This window comes from Brassica oleracea, chromosome C9, assembly GCF_000695525.1.
Source record: "Brassica oleracea var. oleracea cultivar TO1000 chromosome C9, BOL, whole genome shotgun sequence".
In the NCBI taxonomy this organism is placed as follows: domain Eukaryota; kingdom Viridiplantae; phylum Streptophyta; class Magnoliopsida; order Brassicales; family Brassicaceae; genus Brassica; species Brassica oleracea.
Window position 1 is genome coordinate 45,487 of NC_027756.1, and position 25,460 is coordinate 70,946.

Here is a 25,460-nt window from a genome sequence, read left to right on the forward strand (position 1 = left end):
GATGAGGTTCTAAAATTCGTTGATATCTGTTTATCTTCTTTTGAATCCTTGTTTACTGTTAAGAGAAGGTATATATGATAATGAAATAGCCATTGAATCTTATATAGTAGTGCTGTGAGAAGGAGGATATAATCTCAGTTTATGGTTCTCGTGGAGTATAAATGGATGCTTAGAAACATATACGGAGAAAACAAAGGACCAACAAAAGGAGGAGCAAGTGGAAACAATCACAAGAATCTCGAGTCAGAAAAAAAAGAAAGAAGAAGAGTGGCTTACACAGCTACAACAAACACAGAGAGGAGGATCGATCAATCAAAATCAGCTTGCAGCTTTCTTTCCGCCATTGTAGTAACCCAAATACCATCTGGCAAACTTCTTAAGACCAGTCTGAAGGTCGGTGGTGGGCTTGTAACCGAGCTCTCTTTGCGCGGAACTGATGTTAGCATGAGTGAAGGGCACATCCCCATTCCTAGGCATCTTCACAATGTTCCTCTTTGCCTTGACTTTCAACAATCTCTCGAGAATACTCACCAGATCGGTCACTGGGACCGGGGAGGTGTTTCCAAGATTGAAAACCCTTAACTGAGCGGCACCACGCTTCTTGCCACCACTCCCAGTGCTCTTGTCGGCGGTGTCCAAAGCCCCCAAACAGCCCTTGACAATGTCATCGATGTAGGTGAAGTCCCTAGCGACAGAGCCGTGGTTGGCGCCTTGAAAGACAGAAATGGCTTTGCCCTTGAGAATGTCTCTGGTGAAGAAGAAGTAGGCCATGTCAGGTCTTCCCCAGGGACCGTAGACCGTGAAGAAGCGCAAACCGGTGAGAGAGAGGCCATAGATGTGGTTGTAAGTGTGAGCAATCTCTTCGCCGGCTTTCTTAGTAGCAGCGTAGAGGCTGGCAGGTTGGTCGGTCCTGTCTTTCTCGGAGAAAGGGACTTTGGTGTTCAATCCGTAGACGGAGCTAGAGGAGGCCCAGACGATGGCGGGCTGGGGGTTAGCAGATTTACAGACCTCAAGGAGATTGACGAAGCCAGCGATGTTGCTGTGAACGTAGGAGCTGGGGTTTTCCATGGCGTACCTGACGCCGGCTTGAGCGGCCAAATGCATAACGTGGGTGAAAGGGACGACCTCGAAGAGCTTCTTGAGGAGCGCCGCGTCGTTGATGTCTCCTTCCACCACGAACACTCCGCTCCGCTCCAGAAGGGCTTGCCTCGCTCTCTTGAGCGACGGATCGTAGTAATCGTTGAAGTTGTCCAGCCCCAGAACGCCGTCTCCGCGTCTTTTCAACGCCGCGGATACATGGGTGCCCACGAATCCGGCGGCTCCGGTCACGAGAACAGAGACACCGCGGCGGGTGCGGACATGGGCCGAGGATCTGACACGCTTCTCCCAAGCGGGGCCTCCCCAGGAGTAGGTGCGAAGGGATCGCCGAGATGGATCGGGAAGGGAGGAGGGAGATCGGTAGAAGAAGATGAAGATGAAGCCGACGAAGACCAGAGACCAGAAGGCCAGCTTTGCCACCGATGATTGCCACCGCGTGCGGTGAAGGAAGTATGGAGATTTATCCATCTTGAACTTGCCCGGCGTCGACGGAGTTTCATCCAGATGCTTCATCTTCGATTTTTCTAGATTTGAAATTGAAATTGAAATTGAAAGATATCTACAAAGCAGGCGATAATGTCGTCCCGAGAATCTTGAGCTTTCTTTCTTTTGGAGGCGATCTATTGTTGCTCCTTTTTTTTTTTTTTTTTTTTTTTTGGGGTTTGTTTTGTTTGGTGAGAGTTTTACAGGCCCTCCGACTTGATAGGCAATATCATAGATTTTCTTTTCCTATTTTTGTGTTTTCTTTTCCCTTTCGGTTCTTTTCCCAAAACTACAATGTCATATACATACATACATACGCACATGAGGAGGAGATGATGGCCGAGTTTACAAGGGGGAGCAAAAACAACTCTGTTAAATTATCATTTCACATGATTTAACTTTGTTATTAGAATGAAGAATTTTTTACAATCTAGACACACTTTCTCACATTCCAATTACACTTAACTTTATTATTCTAATGAAGAATTTTTTACCATCTAAAGACACTTTCTCACATTCCAATTACACTACAAGACACTTATCACTTGTAGAAGCACCGTAGCCTAGTGGTTAAGGTTTAAATGCTTCTACATCCAGGTTTGGGGTTCAAATCCCAGACTATGCAATTTCTTGCAGATTGCGCATTATAGGAGGTCCAGGTTTCAATTCCCGGAGAAAGCGATTTATTAAACAATTATAGAGACTATGGAAGAAAGGCTTACAAGAGATCTTCAACATGGTGCAAGTAAAATCCGGCCAGGCGTAGGTCTTCGTAGGACGGCTCAGGTGATGCAGTTAGGCGTAGATCCTCATAAGGCAGATAGTATTGTCGGTGTCGAATCTTCTATGTAATCGTTCTCATAATTGTAATATCATAATTAATCAACGTTAAAAAAAGACACTTATCACTTGAGACACACTTTCTTTTGTCAAAAAGACTCTTATGATCTTAAACTAAAGAGAATCTCTGTGCTCTTCTTATTTCTTTTTTTCTTTCTACTTTATGTTTTCATTTACTTTTATCTCAAATTTTAAAATATATTAAACAAAAATAACAGTCATTATAAACTATATATAAGATTCTCTATCTTTTAAGATTCATTTTCACATATATATTATGAAAATATTAATGTGTAAACAAAACTAAATGTGGACGTGGACACCAAATCGTGGATAACAGAATTATAAATTAGTTGTGGACATGTATATTTTAACAGAAGTATAAATTAATTGTAAACTAGTTGTGGACATGGATAATATTCCTTCGATTCTATTCATCATCTCGGGATCTAAATTCAACTGTAATCAAATTTGCATCAATCCACATCATAACGAAGTGCAGATCCCTTAGTTCGAAAATCTCTGACATGCAAGATCTATTACTCTCCGACAGAAGGTAAACGCTTCTTCGATTTTTCTCTCCGCTCATACTCACAATATCATCTCTTTCTCATCTTGATTGAAGTTTAATTACAGATAATTTATCAATTGGGCTGAAAAAGCCAAATGCTCGTGTTGGAGACGACGAACCCACTGCTTCACTCTCGTTGGTGGTGGTACTAAATCTAAGGAGAAGGCCGTTCAAATAGTTGGTTAGTGGGATTTTTAGTAAAACTAAAACATCAATATTATCTTTTGTAATGAATCTCAGAAGGTCCATACGGAAGAGAAGAATAAAAAAAATAGAGGAGTTTCTATGCAAATCAATGGTATCCCTTAGAAGTTCTTTGCAGTGACAACCAATTGTATCAAAAACATATGTATTGGCTTTGTATCAGTCCACAACTTGTCGTATCAAAACAAAGAAGTTAGATATGGACAAAAAAAAAATTCTTTTGGTGAGGGTTTTGATAACAGAGTCCGTGTCCATATTTTGTGGTATAATTTTAGTAACATGAATCCATGTTCACGTATTGTTGTATAGTTTTATGGAATCAAACAAAGAGTTTGTCCATGTTATCTACTATAAACACATTAACATCGCATGTCCACATATTACTCATCATTCATCCACATATCACTCGTCTACAAATCATCCAACCACGCATCACCCATCCACATATTACTTGAGTGTCCACAAGTGTCGTTTCCATTAAGGAAAAAATTATCCATAATTTGTGTCACATGTAAAAAGTGTCTTTAGATGTAATAAAAAATCAAAAAATGTCCATTTGTGTAATCAACTCTCTAATCAATTAGTTCGGAGGTGGACGTTTGGATAACTATTTGATTAGTATATTTGAGTTTTAACTTTTTAGGGTTACATATTTAATCTTTATTTAGATATTTTTAAATTTTAGTTTGGATCTCTGTTTCACAAAAAAAATAATAATAATATAATACATAACATATAAATTTGAATAATGCATGCAAAAAATACAAAAATTTAACATAAACAATGGTTTTGGATCAAATATTTAGATAAAATAATATTTATGTGTTTTAATGACTGTTAGCTATTTTAGCTAATATATTTTTGACTATTATCATATATATTTGACTAAATCAAGCTTCAGCGAGTGTGGCCGGTTCGATATATTACATACGTACCGCGCAAAAATATAAGTTATGAAACCGAATCCATTTTCTCACATCAATCTCCAATAAATAGTTTCTAATGCCTAGATTAATACTACTGCATATAGCCTTGAATTTCTTCTGAAAATCATCAATCATCCCAACTTTAGAGGTGCACTCAGCCATGATCAAGATTCATTCAACATGCGACATCGCGTAACAACTTTCCTGAACTCATCCAAGCTTAGCTGAAACCCAAAAAAAAAAACGAAAGAAAGATCACAACAAGGTTTAAGCATTAAATGTACCTAATGGATATAAACTGGAGTTGGCGCACCCACCTTTCCATCTTTATCAAAGTCAAAGCAACGAATCATGTCTTGTAATTCCTCGTCTGACCAAGTGAAATCATGGACAGTGGCCATTGTCGCCACATCTCTCAGAGTAATGAAACCTTTTCCCGCTTCTTGCGTTTACAAACAAAAAAAATCGATGATGATCCAATACAGACTCGAAATTTAAGATTAACAGAGAGTGCTAAGTATTACTATCAAACTGAAAGAAGTATAAGATCAATTCATCCGCAGTCATCTGCATCTTGCTCATGATCAAGTCCTACATAAATGTATATAGATATCAGACAAGAGCAGTGCACAGTAAGGAAAGATCAATGAGTAAAATTTGATTATTATTATATATTAGGATAAAAAGAAACCGATTTATTCTTCTTAGAAGATGATGAGCCTTGGTCGGTTCTATGAGAGCCTGCCTGTAGAGAAAGCGCTATTGCCTGCAGCACTCGAAATCGTTCATATCTCTTAACAGTTAGTTTTGAAGTAAGCCAATTGAAATAATATTGTTACAACACACACTGAGTATGTTCAAATAGTACCTTGTTTAAGTCGTCGTCGTCCTCCTCCTCCTCCTCCTCTCCAAGGGGATCTGATCTACACAAATGCTTCTTCCTCCTCCTCCTCTTGGGAGGCGGGGAGGTGGTCTTCTTCTTAAATAGAAAGAAAGAAGAAACCCATTATTGAGTAAAGATAAACATCATCCGATTCCGATCTGATCATATAAATAAGCAAATTATTGTTTACAATTCTTTTAGAGCTTGAATTCCCCAGAAAGTCCTCCTCGTCTTCTTCATCTTCAGCATCTCCGGGTCTATAATCGTCGTCGTCGTCTTCTTCTTCACCGGAATTAGATTTTTTTAATGATGGAGGCAGAATGATGGCCTTGGCGGCTTTAAGTATGCCGAGGGCTTCTAATCTCGCTCTGTTCTCGGCGATCCTTGTCAACCTCTTCTTCTCATACTCCGACATCTTATTACCCTTTCCTTCTTCTTCGATTGGGTATCTAATTTCCTCCTCCGACTCCGATTCGTCGCCGCCGAACCTCGAGCTCTCTCCTTCACCCATTTGAATCTCCCCACTATTGCCCTAATTTGCTCTCTCTTTATTTTGCCGCCTCAATTCTCACTCTATGTTGGGCTTTTACATAAAGCCCATTGTTTGGGACATTTAATAAAAGCCCATTGATGTCTTTTTCTTAATGCCACCATCTTAAAATTATAGCTAATTAATTAATATCCACGGCTTCTATCATTAGTAGTATTCTTTATCTGCTCCTTTCTCAACTGTTGTTAAAAAAAAGTGTCTACATGTTTTTACCTCAAACCACTACCACGCAATATATATACTATAATATGATCTATACAAAAGAAAAGAAAAAGTTTCGACCTTTCATACATATGAAGGAGAAGAAAGCGCAATGCGAATGGTGTGAAACGTGTGATTGGTAAATTATGGCCCTACGCCAACTTTCTCCTTTCTCTTTCTTTTTTCTTATTTTTGTTTTTCTTATTTTGTCCTCGATTTTATTTGATTAGAACTACTCACTAATATTGTAAATGTGGGGATGGAAACACCGCGTTGTTTCTAAGCTGACTTGACTTGTTAATGGATAAAGCAATATAATTAATATAAAAAAGACAAAAAGAGAAACACGAAAGATCAAAGATAAGAATCAAACCATGTAATTCAAATATAGTTAGCTTAATATGGAATTATATATATAAGCTGAAGTGAAGCAAAAGTATATACGTATAACCTACTAGCTATTTATTTTGATGTATAAAAAACACACTTACAAACAGAAGTATATACGTATGATCTTCCTATGTTTTATGATCTAACATTTGATATATGATTGATGATTCCATTAGAACGACCATAGGTTGAATCTTGAATTCGAGTAGACTTTGTTTACTCAAATAACTAGACTGGCCTATAAAGAAAAGTGTTCAATTGTAAAGTGAGGGGTTGAGAAGAAGATATGGTGGGCAAGCTTGGCATCTACAAAAGGTAAGATAGAGACTAAAAGATGGTGAAAAATGAATCAAAAGCTTGTCTCGTTAAATTAATTTTTATAATAAATAAACACACAAGTAAGAAACGAATTTAAAATTATATAAATTTAGCTTTTGTCATGCACACAAAATCACACCCATCAATTCCAGCGACCTCTCGCTCCCACCATATAAAGTTATAGTATAACCACAATGGAGAACTTTCGTGTTAGTGACCAGACACTTCCAAATTATATATATCCTAAAAACATATTGTTAGTATTATTACTTTATAAATTTTTAAATTGTATCGTTTAAATTAAAAGATTTGTTTAATAGCTTTGATTAATATGATAAACTAATCAATTTCCACATAAAACTAAAATATGACAACTGAAATATATAAAAGGAAGATATCATATGTTTTTTTCTTAAACAATCCAACAAAAAATTTCCACATAAAATCAATATACGCATATATTTTTCCATTTCAAAATGTTTATACAGTATTGTTCGTTGTTTCGAAAGATAAATTTTGTTTTATGTAAAAATTATCAAAAATTATGTGACTAGTTGTTTTATATGTTTTAGTCAGTTCGAATATTTTGAAATACTTTTATTGCTATATATTTGAAATTTTGTGGATTTAAAAATTAAAATTTGTCAAGAGTTTAAAACAACAAAAAAAGTCGGCTATTTTTTATCCTGGCATACTAAAACAATGGTGGCATATGCAAACATGTGGTTTCTTATTATGTATATCATTCGCCAACGTTTATAAGAAGTTGTTGCGATTATATACACATACAGTCATCTCGTAACGTTGCAATATTAACCATATTTTCATAAGCTGAACAGTCCGGGTTCCAAACAACCATGTTATCACACAGATATGCGATCATGTTAATTTTAAGCATTATGTGAATATCCGAAAATAAATTTTCTTTATGGTTTGTATATTAGTTTTAGTCCGTTCATAAACCCGAGATATTTTCAAGTTAATAAAAAACGTTGCAATATTTGTAATAAACATGATTTTGGACTAGAAATAATTGACAACTTGAAGTGAAATATCTCAACTTGCGATTAAAAATATATCTTGTTAAAAGAACTTGAAATAAAATATGAACAAAACAGTGGGAATATGGACACATACAAATGTTCGTATAAAGTCTGATCATAACCAAATCAAAATCTTCCTAACTCCTAGGAGTGTCTTCTTCAGGACAAAAGTACTTGATGTGTCTAAAAGATAAAGGAAAACATATAAATCAATTAATTGTTAGGACAATAACTAAAAAAAACTGCGTATTTTATCATCATTTTACTTTTTGTAAGCAATGAACCTCCAATTGTTATCTGTAGTATTTCTTAATAACATATCGCACATATTGTTCTCAAAAGTTAAAAGATCAAAACACAGCAAGAAAGGAAGATAAAGGTTGATGGCTTTTTAATTATTAGAGCCCTTCCATTTCCAAGAAGATGCTTCGATATGTGATGTGCCATCTAACAAGTATACATAAAATAGTTTTAGAAATATATGTGAAGTGTATTTAAATATTTAAGAGAACACACGAATTTTTGTTTATTAAATTTGAAATTTCATCCATATTAGTTTTGAGTCGAAGATACATAGTCATAAACAATAGTATGATACTAAAACCTATTGATTTGCCAATTTCGCGAGGAAAGACATAACAACAATTAATCATAAAACTATACTACAACGTACTCTTTATCTAATGAAGGATGCGGTGATTTTGTAGTCAAATAAGGGGATTCGTTACTTTGTGTCTCAATTTATACCTTTTTTAATATAATAGAAAAGAAAAAGATTATTGGTTGATAGTCTGGGTGTGTTCCTTTATATTTTGGCTTTAAAATGTTTCTGATACAAAATGTTATTCTGTAATTCAGATTTATTAAAGAACGAGTCTAACGATTATAAATTGAAGATTTGAATTTACTACGCCTTCAAAAACAGTAAACTATTAATCTTTTATAACTTAAAAGGTCGTTTTCTCAAGACATTAGTGGAACCCCACATGGAGGTTGTAAATTTCCTAGCGTCATATATCATGTAACAATGGTTTCCTAGTAAGAAACTTGAATATGTGATGATTACATACGGAATGAATGATACAATGTCATAAAGTCGGTAATTACTTTCCCCTAATTAAAAGATTTGCGTGAGTTCGTCTAGACCAGTCAAAATTTAACGTACGACCAAGTTTTATCAACTGTAGCATTTGATCTTTGAAAATGTGATGATGACCACCTAGACTAGTCTTTTAGGTCCCAAACTTAGTGGAGCAGAGCGCGCGTGAACATGGCCACGATGTGTTTCTCCACGATGGCAAGTTATGAATCTACTTCTTTCTACACAATGGGTTAACCGTTGATCACATTGATCATCTCTCACAGGGAGACGACACATGTGTTACTGCCGTACACGTGTAGATTGAGTGATCACGACACTTTCTTCTGCTTCAGGACACAGGCTTATCTGTCAACTATTCAATTAACTGTCTCCAACTAACGTTTATTGCACAAGAGACAATAACTTATAGGCTTCTTGTCAGTTCCCAATACTATTTATAATGTCCGGCTTTTACATATAATCATCTAGTATTACAAGTTTTTATGGAACAGTAGAACGGGGTTTATTGTTTTAAAGTGGCAAACGGAAGAGTTATGAAAATGTAAATCCAAATAATGTTGACAAGCAATGGCCGCATTGTGTAATGCCTCTGTATGGACCATTTAAAAGGGAAAGGAAAAAGAAGCTATAAACGGCGCACACAAAAATGTATCGTGGACCAAAGATAATTAAATATTAGAAGGACCCATGTGACATCATTCATAGAGACAAATCTTTAATAAACAAAAGAGACCCTTGCAAAGACACAAACCACAACAAACTCTAAGCAATAAATAGCTTTCTGCCTCGCATCAAAATCCTCACCCATTTATTTTTAATTACACTCCAAACACAAACCAAAGCAAGCATTCGATCATGGTACTAAATACTACTCCACGTTAATACTGGATTTGCTATATAACCAATCAGAAATTTAATTAATCACAAAATTTCATATACTTTGTGAATCGCACCAAGACTTGAGGAGTAAAAGTAATATCGGGAAGTGCTAAAGATTTATGAAAATATGTGTCATGATTAGATGATAAATTAAAATTAAGAATACATAATAAAAACTGAAACAAAGTAGGGGAGGAGGAGTCAGGAGCGATATCTCCAGGCGGAGACTCCGACGAGTTCTGTCCTTTGCCAGCAGAGAAGAAGAGAGTTGTGTTTCTTCTCGACGTGAAAGCCTCTGACCGGCGTCCGTTGAACCAAACACTCTGCCTGAGACTCCGTGAAGTTGCTGTGAGTCACCGGCGAGAAGCCCATCTGCATGAACATGGCTTGCCACGTCATCATGGGACGGCTACGATCGAGGAGGACCAGCTTCTCAATCTCCGGCTGTATGAGAAACCTCTCGATCTTGTGCATAGCGTCGAGGTTGGCGTTGACGGCGTCGAGGGATTCGAGGAGAGCGGCGTGGGAGTGGAGGGAGTGGAGGAGCTGCTGCGGGAAAGGCAGATCCGTCCTCTCGCACCCTCCTCTGTCGGAGCAGACGATGATGGTGGGGGAGAGATGTTTCACGAAACGGAGGAGAAGCGAAGAAGGCGTGTTTGAGAAGGAGGCGGGGGAGAGATTAACGGCGACGGCTTCTTCTTTGTCAGAGGAGGGCCAGGAGAGAGAGGCGAGGAGGTCCAAGCTGAGGACCTGGATGTCGAGGGAGATGTTGATCTCCGAGGCGAAGTGCTTGAGGTTGTCTTGAGTGAAGGCGAGCTCAAGCCGCTGCTGGTGCTGGTGGTGGTGGTGGTCGGGAGAAGCGAAGACAGTGATTTTGAGGGAAAGGGGAGGAGCGTCGTTGTGGCGGAGGAGGACGAGCTCTTGCATGAGGGAGGCCCAATGGCCACCGTAGCCGATGTCGAAGTCGATGATGTGGAGGCGGTTGAAGCCGTGGAAGGACTCGAGGAGGGCTTGGTTGGAGGTGAAGTTGGCGAACTGGAGAACGGGAGAGATCTCGGAGAAGGATTTGTAGGCGGAGATCTTGAAGATGAGGGAGTAGGGGTTTAGTGGGGAGGAGGCCTTGTTGTTGTGGAGGAGACTGTTGTGGAGAGCCTCTATGTAGTAGAATGCTGCCCTTTCGAATGCCTTTCCCACCGGTGATGAGAGCTGTTGATTGAGCCGCGCCAATATCCCCTGTGCCACACTTGTCTCCCCACCTCTCTCCATCACCTCCGCCACCTTCAACAGCTGCTCCGTTATCATCCCCTCACCCACCGACCCCCCTTGGTTCAGACGCTTCGCCGCCGGGATTTGATGTTGATGATGGCCGTAGAAGAGGGACGGATTCTGGGTGAAATGAGTCTGGCTTTGGTTGATTAGGAGTGGATGCTGCGGTGGCACTTGTGACTGAAACAGAGGTGGAACCGAGTGGTCTAAGCCACCGAAGCCGGTGGTGGTCGTATCGTCGACGACTCCGAAGCTGCCGAGCGATGTGTAGTCGGAGTGGTGAAAGGTGGCGGGAGATTGGGAAGTCTGGAGAATGTTGTTGAGCTCGTGAGAAGGATCTTGGGAGTCTCCCATCATGATGAGCCTCAGGATGCTCTGGTCGTTGTCATGGTCATGCGTGGGAGAGGCAGGAAGCACTTGCTCCCAATCACTCGCTCCACATTGCTCATCGCCGCCGGAGATACCGCCGCCTCCGACGGCAGCGTTTACGCCGTGAGAGGAAGACACCGTGGAGGAGGATGTAGCGAGAGGGCTAAGAACAGAGGTGGGCTCTATGTCGGAGGAGAAATAAGAAGAAATCACCTTCCCTTGAAACTCTTCAAAGGGTAAGGGCATTGCTGACTTTTCTCGACAAATTCACAATCTCTCAAAACTCTTTTCTTCCTCTTCTCTCTTATGTATTTCTTCTTCTTCTTCTTCTTTCCGTTGTGGATGCGTGCAGGAAATTAAAGTGGCCAAGTGCGCTTCATCCTCTCTCTCTCTCTCTCTCTCCTCTTTTGTGTTTCTTATTTTTGCTTTCGCCTGTTATCTGACTTACACTAGTACTATTTAACAATTATCAATAATCTTCTCTCTGACAATGTATGTTATTAATAATCTTTTGCTCTACTTTCTTAATATATACATGGCTTCTATGCTATCCCACTCTCTAACCACGCGCGTGCCTAAGAAACTCCTTTCACTCTTTCAGTTACTATATCAAAAATATATTAAAATTTGAATCTACAAATAAAATATTCTACTTTCTTTATTTTGTAGTAGTGTTTAAAACATTATTTTGATGACTAATTTCTTCTTTTTCAATCAATAATGCACAATGCAAAATTCAAGTAATATAGTTTATTCTTGATCGTCTTAGTTATACAGATAATCATGTGCATTAGTCCTGCCAACATAAGCAATTAAAGGGTAGGGGTAGTTTTGTACTTAAACTCCAAACATTGTCTGAACCATACTGGTTTTCGAAGCGGGGTCTGACGCGGCCAGTGGCATAATTGAACGGCTAAGATACTGTTCTTAGACAGGGCAACGAGTGGCTACGATTGATCAGAACCACCACGCTTCTTTTCTTCATTTTCGCAGTGGTCGCCCACGGAGGATTCTAAAATACTCTCTCCACTCCTCGAAGATCCATATTTTGTTTCAAAAACTTATCAAGTTCAAAAACATTAATTGAATTTCTTAAAATTTTATTGGTTTAAAAATATAGAAAATATAAAATTACAAAAAACTATATATTTATAGCTAAATTTTAATATGTTTTATTAAAAAGCATTAAAATTTCAAAACATAGATCTTTTAAGAACGGATTGAATATATTTTTTCGTTTAATAAATTATTATAAACTATTGTATATAAAATTTTATAAAACTTACATATTTTGATGTTGTCATGTTGATTTTTATGTCATTACATTGTGGATATTTTGTTTTCTTTACTATGCTTTTACGATTAAAACTTTGTGGCTTACAAACTATATTTGGGATCTATTTTGGTTCTATATTATCTCAAAGCTGCTGTCGTTTTTTCCTTTTTGTGTGATCTTTGTCCACAATTGGGTGGGTGTTTTAGGGCTTGGACAGGCTTTTGGATGAATTTATCAAATGAACCAATCAAATCATTCAGTCCATTGTGGACGCTAAGCCACACATCGCAATGCTTACTTTTGTTTTCAGCTACGGACAATATTACTCTTGATTCATAAATCTAAAACCAAGTTGTGAATGTATATCTTGGAATTACATTAAAAATATCTGTTTTGTTTTGTTGTTTTAGTGAAATAAATCCTCGTTTATTACAGTCCAAAAAATATCTTAGTTGTTAAAAACTAATTATATATTTACGGGTATGTATAAATATACTTTATATGGTTCATCTTTTTCTCGAAACAAAAGAAATAAAGAAAGAAAAGTGATGGGAGAACTGTGACTGATGTTTCTTCTGTGAGAAGTTAAATGCACGAGAGATTGAGAAAAGAAAAGAAGATAGTCCTTTATTGAACAGACAATGGGTGAATGAAGCAAGTCACCGGTCACCCTATATCTACCAAAATAATTATGAATAATGCAACCAGAAACAACCAAAAAATGAGGTGGGTGGTTTTATCTCCAAGACAAAGTCGGACCAATTTTGTAATGAGTAGTGACAATTGCGTAAATTTCATTGTTGTGAAAACGAAAAGGTATTGTTTTAGCAACAAAAGCATTAACTTTCTTATGCAAAACAATCGTGTCTTGATACGTATGAGATTTTCTCAAAATATTACTGTGTATTAATTAAATGGTAACTTTTAGCCATGCAGTTTTTGTCCAAAAGCGATCAAGCCGACCTAATCGAACCAAAAATTTTGGTTTCCGGTTTGGCTATGCTTTTGAGCCCTCAAAAGCATAGCCAAACCGGAAACCAAAATTTTTGGTTCGATTAGCTTGGTAGAGTTTTGAAAAACGGTTCGTTTCTTTAAAATAAAAAATAGAAAAACTGGAAATAACCAAAAATAACCGAACATAATTAATCAAACTAACTGAAAATAACCGAAATAACCAAATTTATCCAAAAAATATCCATTTTTTTAATTATACCAAATTCTAACCGAAAACCAAAAAGTTAGTTATTTTAGAAAATAAAAATGAAAATCGAAATTAACAGATAAACGAACCGAAATATAATTCGGTTAATTTCACAATTATTATTTTTTAAATTTTGGTTAATCTAAAACCGAAAATTCGTTTCGATTCAGTTTCGGAAAACCGAAATCGCTGGACTAGTAACTTTAGTTCCATATCGGCATACTTGTCAAAATATCATTAAAATGCTTGAAGATAATTATCATTTCAACAATAAATAGATAACTCTTAATTTGGCTATTATATCCGGCATCCATGTTCCCATGTGGTTTGCTAACTACTACGTCTCACACTTTTCTCTATTATATTATATCACTATTTTAATTGTAAATCTCGAAATGATTTTGTGATTATTCTCATTTTCTTATAACCCCTTCTTGTAACTGAATTTTAGGTATACATATCGATCAACATGGAAACATCCCATTAAAATAACACGTACATAATACATTCATTATACACGGGCACATTTCAAGTTTGAATCGGCAATGAATGTGAAGTTAATGATGAGAAGTCTAACTTGTTTCTTTTCATGATATATTTTATCATGTTGATTATTGTTTAGACTATAATGTATACATATATTGCGCATATGATACATGTATAATATATATGGAGGTTGCTTCGTGGGGATGAAGTAAGTGATGAAAACATGTTCGTTTCTCTTTTCTCAAGAGACCCTTCACCACAAGCAACCACCCAATCCCACGCAATCCCACAGTTATGAGAAACACCTTTTGACCAAGATTTTAGTTATGATAAATATTACATTCAAAAGTTACGGAAAGTTTCATCTTATTGATCCTTCTAATGCATTCGGGCTTTGTATGGGAAATAATTATGATTTGCCAACATCATTAGAAGGAAAAACAAACAAAAGTCAGCTAAATATATTAACCATGTCAAATAATTATTTATAGAAAGAATGACGTGTTCTAGTTAATTTGTGCATGTAACTATATAAATGATTGCGTCGTTCATTTTGTATTAGATTTATGGATAATGATTAGACTAGGTAAAAATCCGCGCCTTGCGCGAGATGTGATTATTAGTTTCATTATTTTTAATAAAAAGATATTAAATCTGTTTAATCTGGATATTGATTCGGTTTTAAGTTTTTTTTTTTTTTTTAATCTTCTAAAATAAAACTATTATTTTAAATTAATATTCATTTTAGTTTATTCGGTTAAAATGTTTGATTTTTTGGTTTTTCGGTAAAAATAAAAAAATAATATTATTTGTTTATTTTCATGTTATAAATTTCAGATAGTCGTCATGTCGAACCAATAGTTTCATATTATAGTTTCTAAATAGATAATAGTTTAAGAAAAAGAAGAAAAAATTATTAAGACAAATCATTTCACTACAATTTGGTCGGTAGTGAAAGAAGCATTAAGAAAAATATTTCAACTTTCAAAAAAATTAGGTACTTCCGTTGTGGTGAATACTTAGTTACAAGGTGCTCACATCAAGGTGCACATGTATATATATGTAAAAAGTATATAAAAATAGTTGACAAATATATAAAGATATTGTTAATTAATATTAAATGACATTTTTGTTCAAAATAATACATGAAAGATAAAATTAAAATTAATTTAAAATAAAAAAGGCCTTGACATTAGTCATTTTTTACATATAAAGAAAATAAAATTGTATCCGTATATAGGGGTGGGAACATATCAAATATCTGGGTATTTGGAAGGATTCGTGTCGATTCGATCTTTAGCCACCTAGATATTCGGTGACTCGGATATCCGAAATGTTTTAGAATTTTAAAGAATATCCGATTTGATCCGTAAATAAAATAAAATTTTTAAAATAATTGAAAAATTTAATAATAACATTTTATTACAAAATTAAAACATTATTTAACTTTTTAAATTCTAGTACCTAATATAATAAATTTTTTCATAAAAATATTGTAAAACTGATATAAAGTATAATATATATAACGTATATATATAATTACTTACATATATGTATATATATATATGCATATAACAGATCGAATTAGATACATGTTCCTAAAAATATCAGAATTTGTGATTTGCTTCTTTTATGGATATTGTATTTTAGTATTTGATTTGTTTCGTAGAGTTACGGATATCCAGATTTTTTTGGTTCAAATCAAACCGGATAACGAATCGAATCAAAATTTATGAATATTTTGCTCAACTTTATCTGTAAACAATAAAAATAATATATATATATATATATATAGTTTGGCTTTTGATTCGTTATCATTTTTATTTGAACCGAAAAATCCAGAGTTTTAATGGAACCATGTATGTGAGTTTTATATTAAAAAAAAGAGCAAAGTACATAGTGTGAACACATTTATGAATATAATGTGAACGCGTTAACATACTTATTATCAAATTATTGTGAGGCTGCCACGTGTCTATTATAGTGTGAATGTATTTATCACAATGCTTCTCTTTTAATATATAAGGGACTAGACAAAGCAATGAACAATTATTATTATTAGGAGATCACATGGGACATATAGGAAAAAAATGATAAGAGCTCAGATTTATTCTATCTCATTAGAGCCATAGTAATACTAATAATCATATGATTAAATAAACCAACCAAAATCGGCGGGACGTAATTAACAATGAAATACTTACACTCAGAGGCAGTTTTATGTTTTTATTAACTCAATGAATCACTTTGTTCTACTAAGACATTTTTCTCTAACATCTTCCCTTATTTCTAACTAATTCAGTTACTCTCTAGTTAAATCATAACCAATATTACTTTTTTCTTTCTCATACCTTATTTTTTAATAACTAGATCTAAAAAAACAAAACACAACGATGATGAACACTGCACCCACAATTGATTTCCCGAGCCCTCCGTCACGGTCTGATATGTGCTTCTCTGTGGCTGCTGAAGCTTTAACTGCACCACCAGCCGCCATGCCTCCTGCCTTGTGCTCGTCTCCATCGTGCTCTACAACTCCAATCATCATCCTCATCTCATCTCCGGACCATCTGTTGCTCAACGACGTTTATCATCAGCCACATTTCCATCGATCTCGTCGCGTTCTCCACTTGTCATCCCGCCTGAAACCCCCCAAGTCGAAGCTCTCCTCTTCCACGATTGAAACCATGAATTAGGATTGAGATGTAAACCCGTGAATTAGGACTGAAATCTATCAGATCTGAACAAAATACATAAAAAAAACTAGTGAAGAATGTAAAGAATCGTGAAAATAGGTGAGAGAAGCGGAAATTAGGGTTTCTGGTCGACAGTGACCAAGAAAGAAGATGAGGGTATTTTCGTGAATTTCCATCATTAATAAAAAAATCAAAATAAAAAAAAATTCGTGTGTACATTACTTTCAAACCGTACATGTATACACCTAATTTTGTATTATATATCAAAGTGATTGTGTACACATTTTTGCTTCTTGTAGGTTTTCTATCTAAATAACTAAGCATCTGCGACTTCATGAACTCACGATAATGTTAACACAATATACATGTGATTTTTTTTTTCTTATTCCCATGTACACGCAGGGTCGGGGCATCTTTGAAATCTAACTGAAACCAAAATCATTGAAATGCATCTTTTTAGCAACCGTACTCAAAACTCATTGAAATTATTAAATATCATAATTTTAGCAATGTACAAATGAATCGGTGTACATGTGATTTTTCGTACAATTTGTACACGTGGACAATAAAATATATTTGTACACATTGACGATATTTGACACACTGAGTACCTTTCAAGTATCATTCTCGTAACTAAATTAATATTAATGCCGTGTGTACATTACATTTAAGCTATACATGTGTACACCTAATTAGACCATCGTTGACCAACATTGAAACTCGCTCGTACATGTCGTGTGTACATTACATTTAAGTTATACTCAAATTTCGTGTGTACATGTCGCTCGTACATGTCGTGTGTACATCGAAACTCGCGCGTACACAAATGTCGTGTGTACATTACATTTAAGCTATACATGTGTACACATGTACACGTACGCTTGTTTGCATGCAATTGTGGTGCAGTTTATTTATATCTAGAAGAACATATGAACTGTACATATGTACACTTATAAGTTGATGTACATATGTACACTATAATATATATGCATATGTACAGTATGAGTGTGTCAAATATCGTCAACGTGTACACATATATTCTACCGTCCACGTGTACAGTATTATACGAATTGATACATGTACACCGATTCATTTGTACATTTTTCAAATTAAGATATTTAATAATTTTGTGTACATATTTGTTATATTACATTTTAAATTCATATTTACATATTATAGGGATTGAATTGAACAATTAAAAGTTTTTGGACACTTAAAAGGAATGTATCTAAAAATTTGATAGTTTGGGCCAAATTGGTAATGAGCTAACAAATAAAGGAGCAAATGTGAAAATGTGAGAACACCTCCATTACTGCCCGAGCTTCACCGTCCGACACGGATTCCGACCATCACAACCACCACGACATACTGTCACAGCGCGAGGTGGATGAGTTGCGGAGCACAACATGGAGGAGGAAGCTTAGTCGTGTGATTCATGGCGAAGGAGAAGACGAACCGCAATGGAATTGGGCTGAGGTTCATCACAAACGAGGACCAGGAAAAATGGCGTGTTTGATCTCAAATCTTCAGCCTACAGTCTCCATCATGCAAATCTTAAACTCCTACGTGTTTGTTTTCAAATTTATTCACTGTACTTCTTATCTATGTTAGAGTGAAAAAGAGTATTAAACATGTGGCTGAAAATAAAAAGCAATTTACTGCTTTTGTCAGTTTAAAATTTTCAAATAAAAACTGGCCAGCAAATAAGAAACCAAAAGCTTTATAGTTAAGGTTTAGTTGGGGGCATCAAGGTAAACAACCAGTAAAAACTACCTTGGTAGCTGAAACTACCTTATCTTGTAATAAAAACATGAAAACTGCCCTGCAGTGTTAATAACTCATTAACAATTACCTCAACAATCTGGTCATTCAAGCTGCTGTCTACTTCATTTGGAAAACACAACCAAACTTCAAAGCCCGCTCACTCTGTTGTAAAAGACATCTACCTTCTTCTTAGAGCAAAGCTATACTCTCTCGATATGGAGCAAAGAGCTCTCCCCTCTGCTACTCAAAGAAACCGGCAACATTCAACGATGACAACATATCTCTCTCTGGTTTGAAAAAGTACATGGTTAGACCAAAGCATCAATTTTCTTTTGTGGGGGTTCATGTTCCACATGAGTAATTTTGTATTTTCTATTGAAAGTGATCTCCTTGTAAAACTTTAAATTCAGAAATGGTATCTCCCATTGGGGGTTTAAGAAAAAAAAAAAAACAATTACCTCAACATAAAGTTGGTAAGGACATTTCACCTCCCTTACTACACATATTGTTTATACTATTCCTTGTTTACTTTTATGTTAGTCAAATGATGTTTCATTTTTTAATATGAGAATACATAATGATGATGTTGAGAAGCAGTAGTAGCACCGGTTGGTCAATGGTAATATATATATATATATATATATATATATCTATAAGTAACAGACAAGGTTGTGTGACATTAATACCTCAGAAGATTTCTCATTTTTCTTCTTGCGTTCTCGACACCTGAGACAAGAAGATGCGTGCATGCATGTTAGTTGCATTAGATTATCTCTTAACTTAAATCTCTCTCAGTTGTTACAAACAGACAAACTCGTCATCAAATAGTGGGGCAGTTTGAGAACTAGCAATCTCATTCCTTGCCTTCTTCAGAGCCTTCTGGGACAGGTGAAGAGGGCTAGCAGGGATGTAAGCAACCCTCAATCACTCTACCGGCCTACTTGTTGAACTGCATTGCACAACCAATTAATTAGCGAGAACCAGGGCCGGTCCTGGGCAAAGCCTAACGAAACATTGGCCTTAGGCCCCCAAAAATTTTGGAAAAAATTACGTAAAAAAAGCCCCCAAAATTTTTTTTAGGCCCCAAAATTTACCAAAAAAGATTTTTAGCTGAAATTTTTTAAAAACTGCCTACAGCCCCCTAAATCTCAGGGCCGGCCCTGGCGAGAGCATCCTTGGAACTACTAGCCTCAGAGACAATATCAGACTGAACAAGGAACTTGTCTTTGCATTGCATGTCGGGAGAGGTGCCTCTTTTTGGTCTTGCATCGTCACTGAATCTGAAACAAAGAAAATTTCTATTAAAATGAAGCCAAGCAAGTAGAATCAATATTGGTTACTTAAATCTTGAGCAAGAGCATACAAAATGTTGAATAGTTGATCAGTTCCTCATAAAAAGAAGCAAACTAGTAGTGAACCTACAACATTGCAGGAATCACCTGTAATATCAGTAGTCTTGTTGGTCAATTGACATATATATATATATATAAATATTGTATATTAAATCACATTGTAACTATATAATATATAAACATACATATTTTGAATTATTTAACATAATATCTATTTTTGTTAATTTAATGTTGGAATATAATTCTAGTGGTACTTGCGATAGCATTAGATATTACTGTATTAATACTCCATATTTTTATGTATAATAACTGATATACAAAAAAGTATATGAATTATATTTGACATGCATAATAATTGATATATTGGCTTATAACTTACAATAAAATATTAATTATATTTGACATCGCTCGCTCGCACGTCATCATTATCTACTTTAATATTACTGAAATAATCTCAACTTCTGAAGTACTTGCCAAACGTACCTCTGGTATCTCCCAGATGTATATCGGCGTTTCATGCGGAACTTGACAGACTTTTATGGCATTGTCTTGGTTAAGTAAACAGAGGATACAATAAGTGAAGTTTGAAATAGGTTAAGCAAATATAGGTCAAAGATCCTATATACTGCCCAACATTCAAATCAGAGCTTCTTATCTTTGTTTCTTTAGGGACCAATTTGATGTGTGTGTGTTTTTATGATTAATTCTGAGAAACCTGAATTTCCGTGTGGATTTCTTTGGGAAAGAAACTCGAGCAAGAAAATACTTATATTTCCATGTAAGTTATGATCAGCTAACCATTACGGTTTCTTTGGAACAGAATAATCTTTATTCGACCAAATATAAGTTTGTGGATTTTTTTATTTATGTCTCTTACATTGTCTCTAGTCTAGGTTGCACGGAAGCTTCATCGGACGTCCGCATCTCGCTTCGGAACCGGAATTGGAACCTCGTGGAAGCTTACGGAATCTCGCTTCCAAAACGCTTTTAAAATATTCTCTTTAAAAACACGTTGGAAGCTTACGATTCTGTTTTAGAATCACGCTTCCGTTTTTCTAAGAACATAATGTCATAAATCAACAAAAAAATATAAATTCATAGTTTTAATTTATATAAAATTCAAAATTTAATAGTAATGAAATAGAGAGAATAGAAACATTAAAAATAATACTATAAAGTATCTTTATGCATTGAGGTTTTTATTAAAGATATAACATAGATTCATATATATATTCTGTCAATTGTTTATAAAATATTAAAAATAATTAATATAATAATTTCTTTTAAACTTAATTTATGTGTAATTTCACAATTTTAATATGAAATCATTTCAAAATTATTATAAATGAATAAATGCTTAATTATAAGTTTACAGTATATAATTTTTAGTCCTAAATTTTATAAAATTTTCTTATATTTTAATATATATATATATATATGTATAAATGGATATACGTTTCCAATACGTACCCGCTTCCTAATTTTTTGAAAAATCTCGCTTTTGCGTTTCCATACGCTTCGCTTCCACGTACCCGATTCCGTTTCCATGTAACGTAATGACTAGTTGACCAATATAAAAAGTCAAGTAAAAATGGATCTCTATAAGGGTTTCATGAAGCCCAATGTTTTTTATTTCTTTCATGAATCTTTTTATTCTTCCAATTGCAATATATACAACTTTGAATATGAAATCATAAATTGATGATATAATAAAACCATATTATCAACTTTGAATATGAAATATTGAATGATCACTAATTAGTGGCCAAGCCTATAGCTGCTGCCTACTCTCTACTTCTGATAAATAGTTGCATACACGTCTTATCTTTATATTAAAGCAATTGAAAATACATTCCCAACCGAAAATTTTACACTAGTTCCGAAATTTCAAACAATCCTGATCGAGATTATCAATGTCATCATAATCATAATAATCAGTTAAAGTTTTGAGCTGAAATTAACCACATTATGATATTAAAAGTTCTTAATTGAGAACATGAAGAAACCTTAATTAAGAAAAAAGAAGAAGCTATAGCTAGTTATGGGTCACACCAACATTTGCAGCTGAGCCGTAGAAGCCTTCTCTTCCCATCATCGCTTCCTCTCCTTCCTTCATTTTTTTTTAAAAAGCATGAAATCATACGATAAAGTTATTATTACGAATGATGACTTATTAACCTGCTTAACATATGTAAACCCAAAGATAGTAAATAACCTGCTAGCGCACGTTAGCCTTCTTGGTAGGAGGATGATCAGGCATGAGACCAAAGTGAATGTGAGGAAAATGAGCCCACTGTTTCACACATTACACGTATATATATGTATATTTAAAACACGAACAACTTTAATTACGCATAGTTTGAATTGAACATAAACTTAATTAGTAGCTTTTAAGTTTTACTTATCTTATGTAAGCCACATATTTATTCCGCGTTGGAAAAGTAATTACCATAACAACGATGTTTTTGATGTGTGAAACTAACTAGTACTGTATTTCTCGTATACGTGGGGTCTCTCCTGCAACCCTAGACTAGATGTATAAAACTGGTTTTTTTAATGACTATAATTTAACATTCATTCAAATAAAAAAGGCTACCCTAGTGCCTGGACAAGACATATCATATACATGCTGGACAAGACTTATATCTCATGAATTATGTACGGCAACTATATGTTTTTTTTTTTTTTTTTGGCAACTCTGGTATCTGGACAGCTACATTCCCAACTATCCCCCGCAGGGATCCAGTACCCCAACGGAAGGGATGTTAAATCCGCTGTGGCCGGGGCTCGAACTCGTGATGGCGGGCACCTCAGCCGAGGTTCCTATACCACCAGACCACGAGGTCCGGTTGCAACTATATGTTTTCTTTCTTTTTTTGAAAAATATGTTTTCTTTCTTCTTTCTAAAGCAACGGAAGAATCAAATTAATGTAGCTCCACAATATCTACAGCGTCAGTTTATCTGACTAAAATCTACATATAATATGTACAATGTACATACATTCTCCCCAACGACCAATTAGTATATATTTCCTTCACATATATATGTACATAGTTTTACCAAAAAAAAAAAAAAAAATATGTACATACCAAATTTCGTAATAATAAAGTAAAAGATGAGTTTTAATCTAAGAAAAGAAAAGATAGAGAGAATTAGTTAATGAGGAAAAAGAAATGTACATTTTTGGCAGCTGCACTGAAGGCCTCTCTGTGGCTGATATCAGGGTTGCCTGCCTTTATACGTTGGATCTCCTCTCTGTCACAAATTTTTATACATATAGATCTGTCACATCACATCCATCTCTCCTCTCAATCTTAATTATGAGTAACTGATTAATTAGGCAACTTAGCCATATTAAGCAAAGAAGAATAAGTTACTTGATGAATCGGTTGTAAGCAGATGGTACTCTTTGTCGCTTCTCTGGGGCTGCTTTCCCACAACAAACAAACAGAACATATTCAATTTTTAAGTTGCAAAAAAAAAAATACATATTCAATTTTTAATTTAGAATTCTATATTTTTTTTAAAAAAATATAAAATTATTGACCCCAAAAAATCTAAGAGTTCTCAAAATAATAAATAATAATAATATCTCTCTACAACTCTTTTCTCTCTCTTCCTCTCACTCTCACTTTGCTCGTTATCATCATCACTTCATCATTATCTTTCTTACGATCTAACTCCCAAAATTGTATCATTTCGCTTCTACAGGTATACCTAGATTTCCGGGGGATAAAGATACAAGTTATTAAATTTGCCCAGAAATTGTTTTCTGTGAAAAATGTGAGAAACTCACATAGCCAGGAAACAATAATCATACTATTACTCTGATAATCCAAATTAGTAAAAATATAAAGAACTCTAACTTTTGGGGCTTCTCTACTGTATCTATGAAAGGGAAATGAAAAGTTAACGAAGGCAAATAGGAATTGATTGAATAGGGTTTTCTTTGTCAATTAGGGTTTTCTTTGGTTTGGAGATGCTGAAATAAAGATAAAGAAGCCGGAATGTTACGTCTATTGGCTGGTGGTGGGCGAGGCATTTCCTGCAGATCGACACTTCCGTTACGAGTGGCCATGACGAAAGACTCGTTGGAGTGGTGAGCTGCTGCGTGATGGCTCATCATCATGTTCATGTTTATATTCTGCCCTCCGTTTCGCATCTCCTCCTAACGAAAACAAAAACAAAAATAAACAATGGAAACAGAAAAACTGGTTAATGGACAAATCGAACCAAACTTCTTTCAATGATTTTTTTTTCCAAGAAACTCTATATAATCATTATTGTTGTATTCAACAAGAACCAAGGCTAGAAGTTAGATCTAACATAAAGTGCTAACCAATTGTTAAACGCTTTTGGACTGTTTCATAAATTTGTGTTTCTCGAGGATCAGTGAGAAAAGCCCTAAATGCTATTTTTTATGTTGAAATGCAAAATTAAAAAAAAACTAATTTATTTTGATAAATAAGTTGATGTACCAAGAGACTAGGAGGAGGGGGAGGAGGAGGAGAAGGTAAAAACGGATGGCCAATGTTTGAAACGGAGGGAAGAAGAAGAGCTCTCATGTTCACAGTCACCGACAAAAGATTTGAGCAGTGGCCGCATCTCACCGTCACGGTCTTGAACAAACTACTTGGAGGAACACTTACCTGCCAATATCACACATTAATATATTCATTCATGTGAAACCCTAGCTATAAAGGGATATGGATACAAAATAGACGAGAGAAGAATACAAATTTACAGCTAGGACAGTGTCGCAAAAGCTGCAATGGACGTAACAGAGCTGGTCTGAAGATGAGATGTGGTCCGGTGGATAAGCTGGAGCTGAGGAGGACGACATCGACATGCTCGACATAGACTCCTTTTGCTTTTCCTTTTTCAAACAAAAAGAAAGAGTAAGAGAGTTTGTGATTTGATTGAAAACTATGACTGATCGATCAGATAGAAGTAGATTCTGCTTCCCCCACACCTTTTGACAATCGTGTTAGTGTTGGGTGATGAGCAGTACCTTATATATGTTAAGTAGTTCTCCAGAAGTTGAATTCCAGAGAGAGAAAGGAAAGAACGGTGGAGAATATAGAGGAAGATGTGGTGGAGAGAGAGATTTAATTCTATTTATGTAAACATGAAGAGACACTGTACCTAAACAATTTGGCAACATGTGATGAAGAGGCCATGTAGAGATAAGCTACATACCTGCATTCTCATTTACTACCCTTTGAACCGGTATTTTCTTTTCTTTTTTCAATCAATCTTTTTCTTCTAATAATTAAACCGGATACATAATCATTCATATATAAATAATCAGATCAAAATCTCCATTCAAAAATAAGATAAAATAATAATATTTCGTGGTGCTTGAAATGGTTTGTTATATATAATTTTGATCAAGCTGTAGCTGTCAGTTCGGAATACACAAAGATTTCAAAGATTTATGCAGCATCAAACGTAATACATATACGACAAACATGCTCACTTTTTAATCAACTATTTAAACCGCATGTAAGCGGAAAGAACAAAACCTAAAGTTGGATTAGTGTAGTGACAGATATAAGACT

General features: G+C 35.2%; 4 protein-coding genes across 6 annotated transcripts; all 4 read right to left on the reverse strand.

Moving 5' to 3' along the window:
- Positions 1-75: 75 nt before the first annotated feature.
- On the reverse strand, positions 76-1,784 carry LOC106318155 (UDP-glucuronate 4-epimerase 3). Its single transcript, XM_013756022.1, has one exon. It carries the CDS (start codon positions 1,609-1,611, stop codon positions 319-321), a length of 1,293 nt encoding a protein of 430 aa, XP_013611476.1. The 5' UTR covers positions 1,612-1,784; the 3' UTR covers positions 76-318.
- Positions 1,785-4,062: 2,278 nt separating this feature from the next.
- LOC106315585 (calmodulin-like protein 12) lies at positions 4,063-5,542 on the reverse strand. Of its 2 annotated transcripts, none has more exons than XM_013753349.1 (6): positions 5,196-5,542; positions 4,991-5,101; positions 4,814-4,888; positions 4,647-4,713; positions 4,440-4,564; positions 4,063-4,346 (listed from the first exon to the last, which is right to left on the reverse strand). In XM_013753349.1, the coding sequence occupies exons 1-6, from the start codon at positions 5,514-5,516 to the stop codon at positions 4,287-4,289; spliced, it is 759 nt and encodes a 252-aa protein (XP_013608803.1). In that variant the 5' UTR covers positions 5,517-5,542; the 3' UTR covers positions 4,063-4,286. The 2 variants fall into 2 exon arrangements, with proteins under 2 accessions (XP_013608803.1, XP_013608804.1); XM_013753350.1 differs by having other exon boundaries at positions 4,151-4,346; positions 4,991-5,098; positions 5,196-5,522.
- Positions 5,543-9,521: 3,979 nt separating this feature from the next.
- LOC106318883 (scarecrow-like protein 6) lies at positions 9,522-11,609 on the reverse strand. The gene has a single exon (XM_013757041.1). The coding sequence runs from the start codon at positions 11,367-11,369 to the stop codon at positions 9,690-9,692; it is 1,680 nt and encodes a 559-aa protein (XP_013612495.1). The 5' UTR covers positions 11,370-11,609; the 3' UTR covers positions 9,522-9,689.
- A 10,190-nt stretch (positions 11,610-21,799) lies between these two features.
- Positions 21,800-25,067, reverse strand: LOC106313699 (axial regulator YABBY 3). Of its 2 annotated transcripts, none has more exons than XM_013751594.1 (8): positions 24,911-25,067; positions 24,644-24,775; positions 24,378-24,548; positions 23,914-24,067; positions 23,277-23,325; positions 23,079-23,154; positions 22,114-22,191; positions 21,800-22,008 (listed from the first exon to the last, which is right to left on the reverse strand). In XM_013751594.1, exons 1-7 carry the CDS (start codon positions 25,061-25,063, stop codon positions 22,117-22,119), a joined length of 810 nt encoding a protein of 269 aa, XP_013607048.1. In that variant the 5' UTR covers positions 25,064-25,067; the 3' UTR covers positions 21,800-22,008; positions 22,114-22,116. The 2 variants fall into 2 exon arrangements, with proteins under 2 accessions (XP_013607048.1, XP_013607047.1); XM_013751593.1 differs by having other exon boundaries at positions 23,277-23,328.
- Positions 25,068-25,460: the final 393 nt, after the last annotated feature.

Coding starts and splice junctions, on each gene's coding strand:
- LOC106318155 (XM_013756022.1), bottom strand. CDS start 1,611: ATGAAGCATCTGGATGAAACTCCGTCGACGCCGGGCAAGTTCAAGATG.
- LOC106315585 (XM_013753349.1), bottom strand. CDS start 5,516: ATGGGTGAAGGAGAGAGCTCGAGGTTCGGCGGCGACGAATCGGAGTCG. Junction 5,102..5,195: donor ATTCAAGCTCTAAAAGAATT/GTAAACAATAAT, acceptor TTTCTATTTAAG/AAGAAGACCACCTCCCCGCC. Junction 4,347..4,439: donor ACTTTGATAAAGATGGAAAG/GTGGGTGCGCCA, acceptor TTTGGGTTTCAG/CTAAGCTTGGATGAGTTCAG.
- LOC106318883 (XM_013757041.1), bottom strand. CDS start 11,369: ATGCCCTTACCCTTTGAAGAGTTTCAAGGGAAGGTGATTTCTTCTTAT.
- LOC106313699 (XM_013751593.1), bottom strand. CDS start 25,063: ATGTTGCCAAATTGTTTAGGTACAGTGTCTCTTCATGTTTACATAAAT. Junction 24,549..24,643: donor TTTGCGACACTGTCCTAGCT/GTAAATTTGTAT, acceptor TGATATTGGCAG/GTAAGTGTTCCTCCAAGTAG. Junction 23,329..23,913: donor CCCACCACCAGCCAATAGAC/GTAACATTCCGG, acceptor GTTGTGGGAAAG/CAGCCCCAGAGAAGCGACAA.